The 14,810-nt window shown below is 49.1% G+C and overlaps 1 protein-coding gene across 3 annotated transcripts in view; it reads left to right on the top strand.

Annotated features, from left to right (window-relative positions):
• Positions 1 to 14,810, top strand: part of DCTN1 (dynactin subunit 1) — a 102,014-nt gene that overhangs the window by 17,392 nt on the left and 69,812 nt on the right. For 2 of the 3 annotated variants that reach the window (XM_068273671.1, XM_068273675.1), the window contains 2 exons: positions 4,542 to 4,727; positions 8,486 to 8,683. In XM_068273671.1, the coding sequence (XP_068129772.1) occupies positions 4,542 to 4,727; positions 8,486 to 8,683 (384 nt within the window). Of the gene's footprint in view, positions 1 to 4,541; positions 4,728 to 5,972; positions 6,013 to 8,485; positions 8,684 to 14,810 lie in introns of those variants that run through there. The other variant, XM_068273680.1, reaches the window with a different exon arrangement.

Consider the following 14,810-nt stretch of genomic DNA (forward strand, 5'->3'; position numbering starts at 1 on the left):
TATATATGTATGTATATATATATATATATATATATATATATATATATATATATATATATATATATATATATATATATATATATATATATATATATATATCCTGTCATGAGGGGTGTGGAGGTCTGTGGGCGGTGGGCTGTCTATCTGAAAGAGGAGTAGTGGGCACTGCCTGTAGGGCTCTGGTGTACCCAAATAGGGGATAGGGCTATATATAGAGTGCCAGTGTGCAAAAATTCAAACAAGTAAATCCTATGTACTGGTTAATTCAGCAATGCCTGGGCCAAGTCTCTGTACCATGGGGGAGAGCAGAAAGGGTGACTGGCAGCAGGGCTGTTTGTAGGCATAGACAAACCAGGCACAGGTCTGGAGTGACACCTGCAGGAGGGGGCACCTGAGAGCTATGCTTAGCATGCCTTGTTTTAGGCAATGCACATAACACTGCTAGTTTGATTAAGACAACAAAGATTTTAACACCTGATTGGGCTCTGTTGATTAGCATAAGAAAGGAGATCAGAGTAGCTTAACAATGAAATGGCAGCTACTAGTAATCATCATCTAATTAAGCTGCAATTGTCTAGTTTATATGGATTGCTGCAGATTTTTAGCATTCCAGGACAATATAATGACCTGTAAAGACCTAGGCTGTTCATAAACAGTATATTTATATGTACTTTATGATTTATAAAGTGGCTATACACCCCTTAGGGTGGCCACTAATGATCCAATCTTTATCATCCAATCTTACCATTTCTATGTATTATAAGGTAACTGCCTAAAGTATCCATTCAGTATATTCACTCAATTTACTCTTCTACTACATACATTTGGTAAGATTGGATGAAAAAGATTGGATCATTAGTGGCCACCTTTATAATGATTAAAGGAGGTGTTTGTTATGTGGATTCCATCATTTTGGTTCTGAGAGGCGTGTCCTATCAAGGTGCCTTGCCTGGAGCACCGAAATGGCTAGAAACAGCCCTGACTGGCAGGCTGGCCCCACCAAAGCAAGACCCCCAAATCACCCGCACCACATGTCGCACAATGCCGCAGCCCCCCCCCCCCCCCCCCCCCCCCCCTGGTCTTTCCTCCGGCAAAGAAGCTGTACCAGCCCCCAGTCCAGCAGAGGAGAGAGTGGTGACACTTGTAACACGCCCCTTCCAGGCCACACTGCAGGAAGTCATGCCATGCTGATGATGTCATATCCTTTTCCTTAACACATTGGGACCCTGAGTGAGTAGACGTGCCTGCATTTCCACTGGAGGTAACCTGTGATGTTACCGGTTTCCTCTGCCCACGTTAGTTTGGTTTAGGAGGTTTATTTTAAAATAATGCATTAATAAATACATTTCCCTTGGCCCTTTTGACATGTACACGCCTGACAGCTCAAAGAGGTCCAGGTTTACTCTGTCAAGTGGTTTCCCTATGAATAGATTCATGAATGAGCCATGAATATTCTGACACCCAGGCTTGCTTATCTCCTGCAATCAGTGATCCGTGGATATTCTGACACCGATGTATACTGGTCCGATCAATTTGATGGGTTTCAGGACATCCATATGCAGCACAGCAAACTCGAGGGAATCTGTAGGAATACATTTCCATACGTGAGATGTGTTGTCCGTAAAGCCCGTCTCCAGAAACCGGTGTTATTTCAGCTTCTGAGTGTGGAGAGTACCCAGAAACCCTTCCTGTTTGTGTGTGGCCATCTTCAAGCATCTGCATCACTTCCTGTCTTCCTGCCTCTGTGACCTCCATGCTCCTTCCTGCTTCCACTGGAGCTCTTGTGGTCCTGGAGACAGAAGTTTGGGCGTACAGAAGTAAAAATCTGACTGAAGCTCTCTCTTCACCCAATAAAAGAGCTGGTCAGTCAGAAACGATGGATTCAGAGCCCTTGCTAAATTTATACAGCATGTCGATTTGATTGGTCCATTTCCAAGTTGCATATATTTACATAAAATCTGCATCAATTCAGGATAATTAGCATCTTGTTGACAACACCCACTCCCTGTCTCTTCCTGTCTGGACAGGAAGTGCGAGAAATTCTTTAATCTCCTTGGCGTTCAATTTCTGCTGGATCTCACACAGGGAGGAGCTCTTCCTTGTGCCATCCTCCTCTCACAAATCAGACCGCCCACTGGTGAGCACCAAAGGAAGGGCAAGGATTCACAGTAATGATAAAGGCACAACATTTGTGGGGGTGTGAAAAAGGATACAACTTTAATTAGTTGACGATCTAATCGTATTTACATTTCTCTAAACAATGGCATGTTGAGGTAGGTAACGATCCCCTAAAAAATCAGTGGAAAAGAGTGACTTGGAAAGAAACATGCAAAAAATATACAAACCTTACCATGCAAAAAAATGCAAAAATGAACACGGTGCATGATCACAGTATGCATGAGACCGGTCATGAGGGGTGGAGGACTGTGGGTACTGCCTATAGGGCAATGGTGTACCCAACTAGGGCCCAAATATATCAAGTCCCAGTGTGTAAGTAGACACAAATGTAAACCAGTAGATTACCTGTACTGGTTACAACAATGCCCATATCGCACTGCCATCCGGTTGTTAGTTTTTTTTTCTACTGAGATCTCCCTTGTGAGCCCTGAACTGCATTCACACACCTAATGTCACCTGCACATTCCTGGGTGACAGCTCCCTGTATGGATTCACCGCATAGCTCTGTGCTGAGCAGCCTGTTCTGTTCTATAGAGAGGGGAGGAGGCATACATATGAAATCGGCACTGGAGACTTGGGCGCAGGATAAAGCCGATATATGGCTGATCCTGCTTCTGCAGAAGTCCCGGCTGTGTTAATTACTATTCCCCCTCCAGGACGCCATGGATAGTGGGGGAATGATATAATTCGGCTTCCAGCCATTGCTGGAGGCCGAATTATAGTGTTTTATAAGCAACTTCGGCTCCGTCTTCTGACAGCGCCGACGTTACTGAGCGCTGTGTGATGTGATTCCTATTACAGTCTATGGTGGCGCCGGCTGCGCCTAAATCTACCTACCCTGAAAAGCACTGCTCCACGTGGCAGTATTATCACTGATGAGTACTGGAAGTATTCGCAGCAGACGGTCCCCTGAATGTATTGTGAGTGGCAGGAATCCATGTGTACAGCACACTCTTAGTAGACTTTCATCGTATGGATGATGATTTGTGAGTCCTTCAGGAAACCCTCTATAGTAAGTCATGCAGGTGTCCCCATCATTAGTGGCCTTGCCAAGTTACAGCTATTCTAGTTCCCGCTGCAGGTGATATCCCACTTCCTCTCCCCCTACCCTCTCCATAGGGCAGACCAGGCTGCTCTTTGGAGAATAAATATCAACTGTACAGATCACCAAAGACTGGACTTTAATGATTATTATTGATTTAGAAAAGCTGCAACATACTCTGTGGCGCTGTACAAAGTGATAAACAAACATGAGCTACATAATACAGACAATGGTATACACCAATATACAATATACAAAATACAGAATTGGTAATAACAGTGACAGAATTAATATGAATAAATGTGTAATAAATTATAAAACACAAAAGGGTGAGAGAGCCCTGCCCTTGTGAGCTTACAATCTAAAGGAATAGGTGGGTAGTATATAATATGCATACCTAGAGTCAGTGTGTTTTATGTTATCAGATAGGAAGTACTACTTGGCCAGAGGTGAACAGGTGACCTGGCCTAAGGCAAGGTAAGGCCCAACTATTAACGCCTTCCACATAAATGAACCCGTGCCTCTTACAGGTTGCAGCTCAGATCCTGGAGTTGTTGTTCACACGACACTGTGCCTGTGATCTAAGCTCTGATATGAGTACTGCCTGCGTACGCCCTGAATGGAGCAGGTCAGAGAATGTACCTGTCATCTTGACGTCTCTTCTGAGTGTGTTTATATTAGACCCCTGTGCAGAGGGCACAGCCAGCAATGATTTGCGGGAGAATAAGATATACGAGTGCTGTTATATTGTATTTAACAGATGTGCACTGTTTGCCTAAAGCCTGGTACACACCATGCACCCACGCTCTGATGCACTCTGATGACTATTGCTTACACACTAATTGACCTGAAGAAGTGACATAGGCCACGAAACGCGTTGTCTGAGGTGCTTAATAAACGGTAAACCCTTTTTGACTTGAGTTACTGTGAGTCTTCTTACAAGGAAAGATTTGGAACCCTTACCTGACTCTACAACAAAGTATTTTGACACCAAATTACTTTCTGCTATAATATTCTACCACTGGGCGCCTCCTACGTGTGTTTAGTACCCACAGAATGATGGCCAGTACATTGATCGATATTTTCCAGCATGTCCGATTTGCTCCAGATAGAGAAACCGCTTGGGATCGGTCACTGGCAATCATTGTTTTGGGATTGTGCATAGGATCTGCAGTGAAGATTGCATGGTGTGTACCAGGCCTAACGTGTGAGGCAGAGACACGGATACGCTCTGGTGTTCCACACACACTTATCTGTTATATAAAGTATTGCTTATGCACTGATATGTTCTGTTCATCCCTGATTTCTCTCCTGCTTGCAGCCCACCCGGCCGTCCAGCTCAGCGGCCTCCAGCGGCACAGCGGGGGCTTCCGGATCTGCATCAGCATCATGTGGGGAGATCAGCAGCAGCGAGCCCAGCACCCCGGCCCAGACTCCTCTGGCCGCACCCATCATCCCCTCCCCCTCCCTGACGTCTCCAGTGGCTCCGCTGCCCGGGCCCAGCAAGGTACATATGTGGCTGCATGTTGTGTCTGTGGCTGCTCTGGTATATGTGGTGTGTTCTCTCTGTCAGTCCCTTGTTATATCCTCCCCTCCCTGACGTCTCCAGTGGCTCCGCCCCCCGGGCCCAGCAAGGTACATATGTGGCTGCATGTTGTGTCTGTGGCTGCCCTGGTATATGTGGTGTGTTCTCTCTGTCAGTCCCTTGTTACATCCTCCCCTCCCTGACGTCTCCAGTGGCTCCGCCCCCCGGGCCCAGCAAGGTACATATGTGGCTGCATGTTGTGTCTGTGGCTGCCCTGATATATGTGGTGTGTTCTCTCTGTCAGTCCCTTGTTATATCCTCCCCTCCCTGACGTCTCCAGTGGCTCCGCCCCCCCGGGCCCAGCAAGGTACATATGTGGCTGCATGTTGTGCCTGTGGCTGCCCTGGTATATGTGGTGTGTTCTCTCTGTCAGTCCCTTGTTATATCCTCCCCTCCCTGACGTCTCCAGTGGCTCCGCCCCCCGGGCCCAGCAAGGTACATATGTGGCTGCATGTTGTGTCTGGGGCTGTCCTGGTATATGTGGTGTGTTCTCTCTGTCAGTCCCTTGTTACATCCTCCCCTCCCTGACGTCTCCAGTGGCTCCGCCCCCCCGGGCCCAGCAAGGTACATATGTGGCTGCATGTTGTGCCTGTGGCTGCCCTGGTATATGTGGTGTGTTCTCTCTGTCAGTTCCTTGTTACATCCTCCCCTCCCTGACGTCTCCAGTGGCTCCGCCCCCCCGGGCCCAGCAAGGTACATATGTGGCTGCATGTTGTGCCTGTGGCTGCCCTGGTATATGTGGTGTGTTCTCTCTGTCAGTCCCTTGTTATATCCTCCCCTCCCTGACGTCTCCAGTGGCTCCGCCCCCCGGGCCCAGCAAGGTACATATGTGGCTGCATGTTGTGCCTGTGGCTGCCCTGGTATATGTGGTGTGTTCTCTCTGTCAGTTCCTTGTTACATCCTCCCCTCCCTGACGTCTCCAGTGGCTCCGCCCCCCCGGGCCCAGCAAGGTACATATGTGGCTGCATGTTGTGCCTGTGGCTGCCCTGGTATATGTGGTGTGTTCTCTCTGTCAGTCCCTTGTTATATCCTCCCCTCCCTGACGTCTCCAGTGGCTCCGCCCCCCCGGGCCCAGCAAGGTACATATGTGGCTGCATGTTGTGCCTGTGGCTGCCCTGGTATATGTGGTGTGTTCTCTCTGTCAATCCCTTGTTACATCCTCCCCTCCCTGACGTCTCCAGTGGCTCCGCTGCCCGGGCCCAGCAAGGTACATATGTGGCTGCATGTTGTGCCTGTGGCTGCCCTGGTATATGTGGTGTGTTCTCTCTGTCAGTCCCTTGTTACATCCTCCCTGACGTCTCCAGTGGCTCCGCCCCCCCGGGCCCAGCAAGGTACATATGTGGCTGCATGTTGTCTGTGGCTGCCCTGGTATATGTGGTGTGTTCTCTCTGTCAGTCCCTTGTTACATCCTCCCCTCCCTGACGTCTCCAGTGGCTCCGCCCCCCCGGGCCCAGCAAGGTACATATGTGGCTGCATGTTGTGCCTGTGGCTGCCCTGGTATATGTGGTGTGTTCTCTCTGTCAGTTCCTTGTTACATCCTCCCCTCCCTGATGTCTCCAGTGGCTCCGCCCCCCGGGCCCAGCAAGGTACATATGTGGCTGCCCTGGTATATGTGGTGTGTTCTCTCTGTCAGTTCCTTGTTACATCCTCCCCTCCCTGACGTCTCCAGTGGCTCCGCCCCCCCGGGCCCAGCAAGGTACATATGTGGCTGCATGTTGTGTCTGTGGCTGCCCTGGTATATGTGGTGTGTTCTCTCTGTCAGTCCCTTGTTACATCCTCCCCTCCCTGACGTCTCCAGTGGCTCCGCCCCCCGGGCCCAGAAAGGTACATATGTGGCTGCATGTTGTGTCTGTGGCTGCCCTGGTATATGTGGTGTGTTCTCTCTGTCAGTTCCTTGTTACATCCTCCCCTCCCTGACGTCTCCAGTGGCTCCGCCCCCCGGGCCCAGCAAGGTACATATGTGGGCTGCATGTTATGCCTGTGGCTGCCCTGGTATATGTGGTGTGTTCTCTCTGTCAGTTCCTTGTTACATCATCCCCTCCCTGACTGCTCCAGTGGCTCCGCCCCCCCGGGCCCAGCAAGGTACATATGTGGGCTGCATGTTATGCCTGTGGCTGCCCTGATATATGTGGTGTGTTCCCTCTGTCAGTCCCTTGTTATATCCTCCCCTCCCTGACGTCTCCAGTGGCTCCGCCCCCCGGGCCCAGCAAGGTACATATGTGGCTGCATGTTGTGTCTGTGCCCCGTCTGTGGGGGTCCTCCTGATAAATGTGGTGTGTTATCTCTCTGTCAGTCCCTTGATACATCCTCCCCTTCCCCTCCCTGTCGTCTCCAGTGCCCCATCTGTGGCTGTCCTGATATATGTGGTGTGTCAGTCACTTGTTACATCATGTCCTGAATAAAGACGATCACTACCATGCCAATACTGCCTTGCAGATCTGTCGGGTTTTGGACTAGTCCATCTCCTCATGGAAACGTCTCAGTTATTTCTTTATTTACAAAAGCACTTACTGAACAGCAGTTGATCAGGGCATCTGCCAAAATAGTGTGAAAATGAGAAAAGAATCTGCCTGACAACTTTGTATAGATCCTTTCAAGGGATTTATTTTGTAAAAAATAAAATAAACACTGTGAAACCCCCATAAGCAGATGGACTAGTCAGATTGGTAAGGTTTTTACTGCCTACTTTAAAGTGGTCTGAAACTCTGACATTACATTAAATAAAAATGTGTTTTCCTACTTTTTATTACCCATACAGTTACCATATTTGCTTTCATGCACAAGTAATATTCCCAAAGTACAGTTTATCTGTTCTGAAAGCTGCCATTGCATTTTATTCAAGCTGCTTTTTATTATATAATAAAATCTTCTAGTGAGCTGTTCGGAACTGTGTGCATGCTTGAGGCAGAGACCGCTTCACAGAGAGCTTGTTTTCAGTTGTTACACATAATGTAACAACTGAGGAATGTAAACAAAAGATACTGTTATCTCCACTTCAGATTGAATCCCAAGCTGAAGGGGCTGTCCATGGCAGGTCAAAGTGCTGTGTTTAACTGTTTCAATGCTGTTCTGCTACAATTTTTGTTTGTACTAGTAGGTTTAAGGTTGTAAGTAAACTTTTAGAGAAAATAAGAAATGCTGAGTTTCAGACCACTTTTAAGACACAGCAACATAATAAAGCAGTCATTTATAGTGCATTTTACTCTGCGAGAAATGTACATTTTATGTGTATGTTTTTGAGGTTTTTTTTTCACGATAGTGGTCCTTTAAGTATTGCTTTCAGTTGTGTATGCTACATAACCTATTAATACGGTTGAATACAGAGAGAGGACTGGCTGCCGTAGATACCACCATCACTGCTGTGGTTCTATGCCTCTGCTGACCTGAAGCCCTGTCAGTGCAATTCCGGAAGCTTCAATCCATGCATCAAATGCAGTGGGAGGAGTGGCTATCGCACCCACCCTGTCATTGTATTTAACTCTGTGTCTAGGATCATCGCCTATTTGTTTTAGTTTAGCACGTACAGTGTACCGTTTTATGAAATGTGAAGTGCTGTTCATGCTGGTTTTGCTGTATGTGAAAGTGTGCAGCTAAAACCCTCTGAGAGTATCAGTGGTCTCCTGTGCTGGACATACAGTAAGTCCTGCACATGATTTACACTGCTGGTTTCTCCTGTGCAGGAGGAGGAGAGCCTGAGGGCCCAGGTGAAGGACCTGGATGAGAAGCTGGAGACACTGAAGATGAAGCGGGCTGAGGACAAGGCCAAGCTGAAGGAGCTGGAGAAATCTAAACTGCAGCTGGAGCAGCTCCAGGAATGGAAGAGCAAAATCCAGGAGCAGCAGACCGACCTCCAGCGTCAGCTCAAGGAGGCCAAGAAGGTGGGTGAGAGAGCGGCGTAAGAGACCACAGAAGGAGCTCTATTCCATGCAGGACATGGGGGGGGGGGGGGTGAGAGAGTGGTGTAAGAGACCATAGAAGGAGAGCTATGCCAACCAATGTATTCCATGCAGGACATGGGAGGGTGGGTGAGAGAGCGATGTAAGAAACCACAGAAGGAGCTCTATGCCAAGCAGTGTATTCCATGCAGGACATGGGGGGGGGGGGGTTGAGAGAGTGGTGTAAGAGACCACAGAAGGAGCTCTATGCCAAGCAGTATATTCCATGCAGGACATGGGAAGGTGGGTGACATAGTGGTGTAAGAGACCATAGCAGGAGCTCTATGCCAAGCAGTGTATTCCATGCAGGACATGGGAGGGTGGGTGAGAGAGTGGTGTAAGAGACCACAGAAGGAGCTCTATGCCAAGCAGTGTATTCCATGCAGGACATGGGAGGGTGGGTGAGAGAGTGGTGTAAGAGACCATAGCAGGAGCTCTATGCCAAGCAGTGTATTCCTTGTAGAACATGGGAAGGTGGGTGACATAGTGGTGTAAGAGACCATAGCAGGAGCTCTATGCCAAGCAGTGTATTCCTTGTAGAACATGGGAAGGTGGGTGAGAGAGCGATGTAAGAAACCACAGAAGGAGCTCTATACCAAGCAGTGTATTCCATGCAGGACATGGGGGGGGGGGGGGGTTGAGAGAGTGGTGTAAGAGACCACAGAAGGAGCTCTATGCCAAGCAGTATATTCCATGCAGGACATGGGAAGGTGGGTGAGAGAGTGGTGTAAGAGACCATAGAAGGAGAGCTATGCCAAGCAATGTATTCCATGCAGGACATGGGAGGGTGGGTGAGAGAGCGATGTAAGAGACCACAGAAGGAGCTCTATGCCAAGCAGTATATTCCATGCAGGACATGGGAGGGTGGGTGAGAGAGTGGTGTAAGAGACCATAGCAGGAGCTCTATGCCAAGCAGTGTATTCCATGCAGGACATGGGGAGGTGGGTGACATAGTGGTGTAAGAGACCATAGCAGGAGCTCTATGCCAAGCAGTGTATTCCATGCAGGACATGGGAAGGTGGGTGAGAGAGTGGTGTAAGAGACCATAGCAGGAGCTCTATGCCAAGCAGTGTATTCCATGCAGGACATGGGAGGGTGGGTGACATAGTGGTGTAAGAGACCATAGGAGAGCTATGCCAACCAATGTATTCCATGCAGGACATGGGAGGGTGGGTGAGAGAGTGGTGTAAGAGACCATAGCAGGAGCTCTATGCCAAGCAGTGTATTCCTTGCAGAACATGGGAAGGTGGGTGAGAGAGTGGTGTAAGAGACCATAGAAGGAGCTCTATGCCAAGCATTGTATTCCTTGCAGAACATGGGAAGGTGGGTGACATAGTGGTGTAAGAGACCATAGCAGGAGCTCTATGCCAAGCATTGTATTCCTTGCAGAACATGGGGAGGTGGGTGACATAGTGGTGTAAGAGACCATAGCAGGAGCTCTATGCCAAGCATTGTATTCCTTGCAGAACATGGGAGGGTGGGTGACATAGTGGTGTAAGAGACCATAGCAGGAGCTCTATGCCAAGCATTGTATTCCTTGCAGAACATGGGAAGGTGGGTGACATAGTGGTGTAAGAGACCATAGAAGGAGCTCTATGCCAAGCAGTGTATTCCATGCAGGACATGGGAGGGTGGGTGACATAGTGGTGTAAGAGACCATAGAAGGAGCTCTATGCCAAGCATTGTATTCCTTGCAGAACATGGGGAGGTGGGTGACATAGTGGTGTAAGAGACCATAGCAGTGTATTCCTTGTAGAACATGGGAAGGTGGGTGACATAGTGGTGTAAGAGACCATAGCAGGAGCTCTATGCCAAGCAGTGTATTCCTTGTAGAACATGGGAAGGTGGGTGACATAGTGGTGTAAGAGACCATAGCAGGAGCTCTATGCCAAGCAGTGTATTCCATGCAGGACATGGGAGGGTGGGTGAGAGAGTGGTGTAAGAGACCATAGCAGGAGCTCTATGCCAAGCAGTGTATTCCTTGTAGAACATGGGAAGGTGGGTGAGAGAGTGGTGTAAGAGACCATAGCAGGAGCTCTATGCCAAGCATTGTATTCCTTGTAGAACATGGGGAGGTGGGTGACATAGTGGTGTAAGAGACCATAGCAGGAGCTCTATGCCAAGCAGTGTATTCCATGCAGGACATGGGAGGGTGGGTGAGAGAGTGGTGTAAGAGACCATAGCAGGAGCTCTATGCCAAGCAGTGTATTCCATGCAGGACATGGGGAGGTGGGTGACATAGTGGTGTAAGAGACCATAGCAGGAGCTCTATGCCAAGCAGTGTATTCCTTGCAGAACATGGGAAGGTGGGTGAGAGAGTGGTGTAAGAGACCATAGAAGGAGCTCTATGCCAAGCATTGTATTCCTTGCAGAACATGGGAAGGTGGGTGACATAGTGGTGTAAGAGACCATAGCAGGAGCTCTATGCCAAGCATTGTATTCCTTGCAGAACATGGGGAGGTGGGTGACATAGTGGTGTAAGAGACCATAGAAGGAGCTCTATGCCAAGCAGTGTATTCCATGCAGGACATGGGAGGGTGGGTGACATAGTGGTGTAAGAGACCATAGAAGGAGCTCTATGCCAAGCATTGTATTCCTTGCAGAACATGGGGAGGTGGGTGACATAGTGGTGTAAGAGACCATAGCAGTGTATTCCTTGTAGAACATGGGAAGGTGGGTGACATAGTGGTGTAAGAGACCATAGCAGGAGCTCTATGCCAAGCAGTGTATTCCATGCAGGACATGGGAGGGTGGGTGAGAGAGTGGTGTAAGAGACCATAGCAGGAGCTCTATGCCAAGCAGTGTATTCCATGCAGGACATGGGAGGGTGGGTGAGAGAGTGGTGTAAGAGACCATAGCAGGAGCTCTATGCCAAGCAGTGTATTCCTTGTAGAACATGGGGAGGTGGGTGACATAGTGGTGTAAGAGACCATAGCAGGAGCTCTATGCCAAGCAGTGTATTCCATGCAGAACATGGGAGGGTGGGTGAGAGAGTGGTGTAAGAGACCATAGCAGGAGCTCTATGCCAAGCAGTGTATTCCTTGTAGAACATGGGAAGGTGGGTGAGAGAGTGGTGTAAGAGACCATAGCAGGAGCTCTATGCCAAGCATTGTATTCCTTGTAGAACATGGGGAGGTGGGTGACATAGTGGTGTAAGAGACCATAGCAGGAGCTCTATGCCAAGCAGTGTATTCCATGCAGGACATGGGAGGGTGGGTGAGAGAGCGATGTAAGAGACCATAGCAGGAGCTCTATGCCAAGCAGTGTATTCCTTGTAGAACATGGGAAGGTGGGTGAGAGAGTGGTGTAAGAGACCATAGCAGGAGCTCTATGCCAAGCATTGTATTCCTTGTAGAACATGGGGAGGTGGGTGACATAGTGGTGTAAGAGACCATAGCAGGAGCTCTATGCCAAGCAGTGTATTCCATGCAGGACATGGGAGGGTGGGTGAGAGAGCGATGTAAGAGACCATAGCAGGAGCTCTATGCCAAGCAGTGTATTCCTTGTAGGACATGGGAGGGTGGGTGACATAGTGGTGTAAGAGACCATAGCAGGAGCTCTATGCCAACCAATGTATTCCATGCAGGACATGGGAAGGTGGGTGACATAGTGGTGTAAGAGACCATAGCAGGAGCTCTATGCCAAGCAGTGTATTCCTTGTAGAACATGGGAAGGTGGGTGAGAGAGTGGTGTAAGAGACCACAGAAGGAGCTCTATGCCAAGCAGTATATTCCATGCAGGACATGGGAGGGTGGGTGAGAGAGCGATGTAAGAGACCATAGAAGGAACTCTATGCCAACCAATGTATTCCATGCAGGACATGGGAGGGTGGGTGAGAGAGCGATGTAAGAGACCATAGAAGGAACTCTATGCCAAGCATTGTATTCCTTGCAGAACATGGGAGGGTGGGTGACATAGTGGTGTAAGAGACCATAGCAGGAGCTCTATGCCAAGCAGTGTATGCCATGCAGGACATTGGAGGGTGGGTGAGAGAGTGGTGTAAGAGACCATAGCAGGAGCTCTATGCCAAGCAGTGTATTCCTTGTAGAACATGGGAAGGTGGGTGACATAGTGGTGTAAGAGACCATAGCAGGAGCTCTATGCCAAGCAGTGTATACCTTGTAGAACATGGGAAGGTGGGTGAGAGAGTGGTGTAAGAGACCACAGAAGGAGCTCTATGCCAAGCAGTGTATTCCTTGCAGGACATGGGGGGGGGGGGGGGGGTGAGAGAGTGGTGTAAGAGACCATAGCAGGAGCTCTATGCCAAGCAGTGTATTCCATGCAGGACATGGGGGGGGGGGGGGGTGAGAGAGTGGTGTAAGAGACCATAGCAGGAGCTCTATGCCAAGCAGTGTATTCCTTGCAGAACATGGGAGGGTGGGTGACATAGTGGTGTAAGAGACCATAGCAGGAGCTCTATGCCAAGCAGTGTATACCTTGTAGAACATGGGAAGGTGGGTGACATAGTGGTGTAAGAGACCATAGCAGGAGCTCTATGCCAAGCAGTGTATACCTTGTAGAACATGGGAAGGTGGGTGAGAGAGTGGTGTAAGAGACCACAGAAGGAGCTCTATGCCAAGCAGTGTATTCCTTGCAGAACATGGGAGGGTGGGTGACATAGTGGTGTAAGAGACCATAGCAGGAGCTCTATGCCAAGCAGTGTATTCCATGCAGGACATTGGAGGGTGGGTGACATAGTGGTGTAAGAGACCATAGCAGGAGCTCTATGCCAAGCAGTGTATTCCTTGTAGAACATGGGAAGGTGGGTGAGAGAGTGGTGTAAGAGACCATAGCAGGAGCTCTATGCCAAGCAGTGTATACCTTGTAGAACATGGGAAGGTGGGTGAGAGAGTGGTGTAAGAGACCACAGAAGGAGCTCTATGCCAAGCAGTGTATTCCTTGCAGGACATGGGGGGGGGGGGGGTGAGAGAGTGGTGTAAGAGACCATAGCAGGAGCTCTATGCCAAGCAGTATATTCCATGCAGGACATGGGAGGGTGGGTGAGAGAGCGATGTAAGAGACCATAGCAGGAGCTCTATGCCAAGCAGTGTATTCCTTGCAGAACATGGGAAGGTGGGTGAGAGAGTGGTGTAAGAGACCATAGTAGGAGCTCTATGCCAAGCAGTGTATTCCATGCAGGACATGGGAGGGTGGGTGACATAGTGGTGTAAGAGACCATAGCAGGAGCTCTATGCCAAGCAATGTATTCCATGCAGAACATGGGAAGGTGGGTGACATAGTGGTGTAAGAGACCATAGCAGTGTATTCCTTGTAGAACATGGGGAGGTGGGTGACATAGTGGTGTAAGAGACCATAGCAGTGTATTCCTTGTAGAACATGGGAAGGTGGGTGACATAGTGGTGTAAGAGACCATAGCAGGAGCTCTATGCCAAGCAGTGTATTCCTTGTAGAACATGGGAAGGTGGGTGAGAGAGTGGTGTAAGAGACCATAGCAGGAGCTCTATGCCAAGCAGTGTATTCCATGCAGGACATGGGAAGGTGGGTGAGAGAGTGGTGTAAGAGACCATAGAAGGAACTCTATGCCAAGCATTGTATTCCTTGCAGAACATGGGAGGGTGGGTGACATAGTGGTGTAAGAGACCATAGAAGGAACTCTATGCCAAGCATTGTATTCCTTGCAGAACATGGGAGGGTGGGTGACATAGTGGTGTAAGAGACCATAGCAGGAGCTCTATGCCAAGCAGTGTATTCCATGCAGGACATGGGAGGGTGGGTGAGAGAGTGGTGTAAGAGACCATAGAAGGAACTCTATGCCAAGCATTGTATTCCTTGCAGAACATGGGAGGGTGGGTGACATAGTGGTGTAAGAGACCATAGCAGGAGCTCTATGCCAAGCAGTGTATTCCATGCAGGACATTGGAGGGTGGGTGACATAGTGGTGTAAGAGACCATAGCAGGAGCTCTATGCCAAGCAGTGTATTCCTTGTAGAACATGGGAAGGTGGGTGACACAGTGGTGTAAGAGACCATAGCAGGAGCTCTATACCAAGCAGTGTATACCTTGTAGAACATGGGAAGGTGGGTGAGAGAGTGGTGTAAGAGACCACAGA

The sequence above is a fragment of the Hyperolius riggenbachi genome, chromosome 1 (genome assembly GCF_040937935.1).
Source record: "Hyperolius riggenbachi isolate aHypRig1 chromosome 1, aHypRig1.pri, whole genome shotgun sequence".
NCBI classification, from domain to species: domain Eukaryota; kingdom Metazoa; phylum Chordata; class Amphibia; order Anura; family Hyperoliidae; genus Hyperolius; species Hyperolius riggenbachi.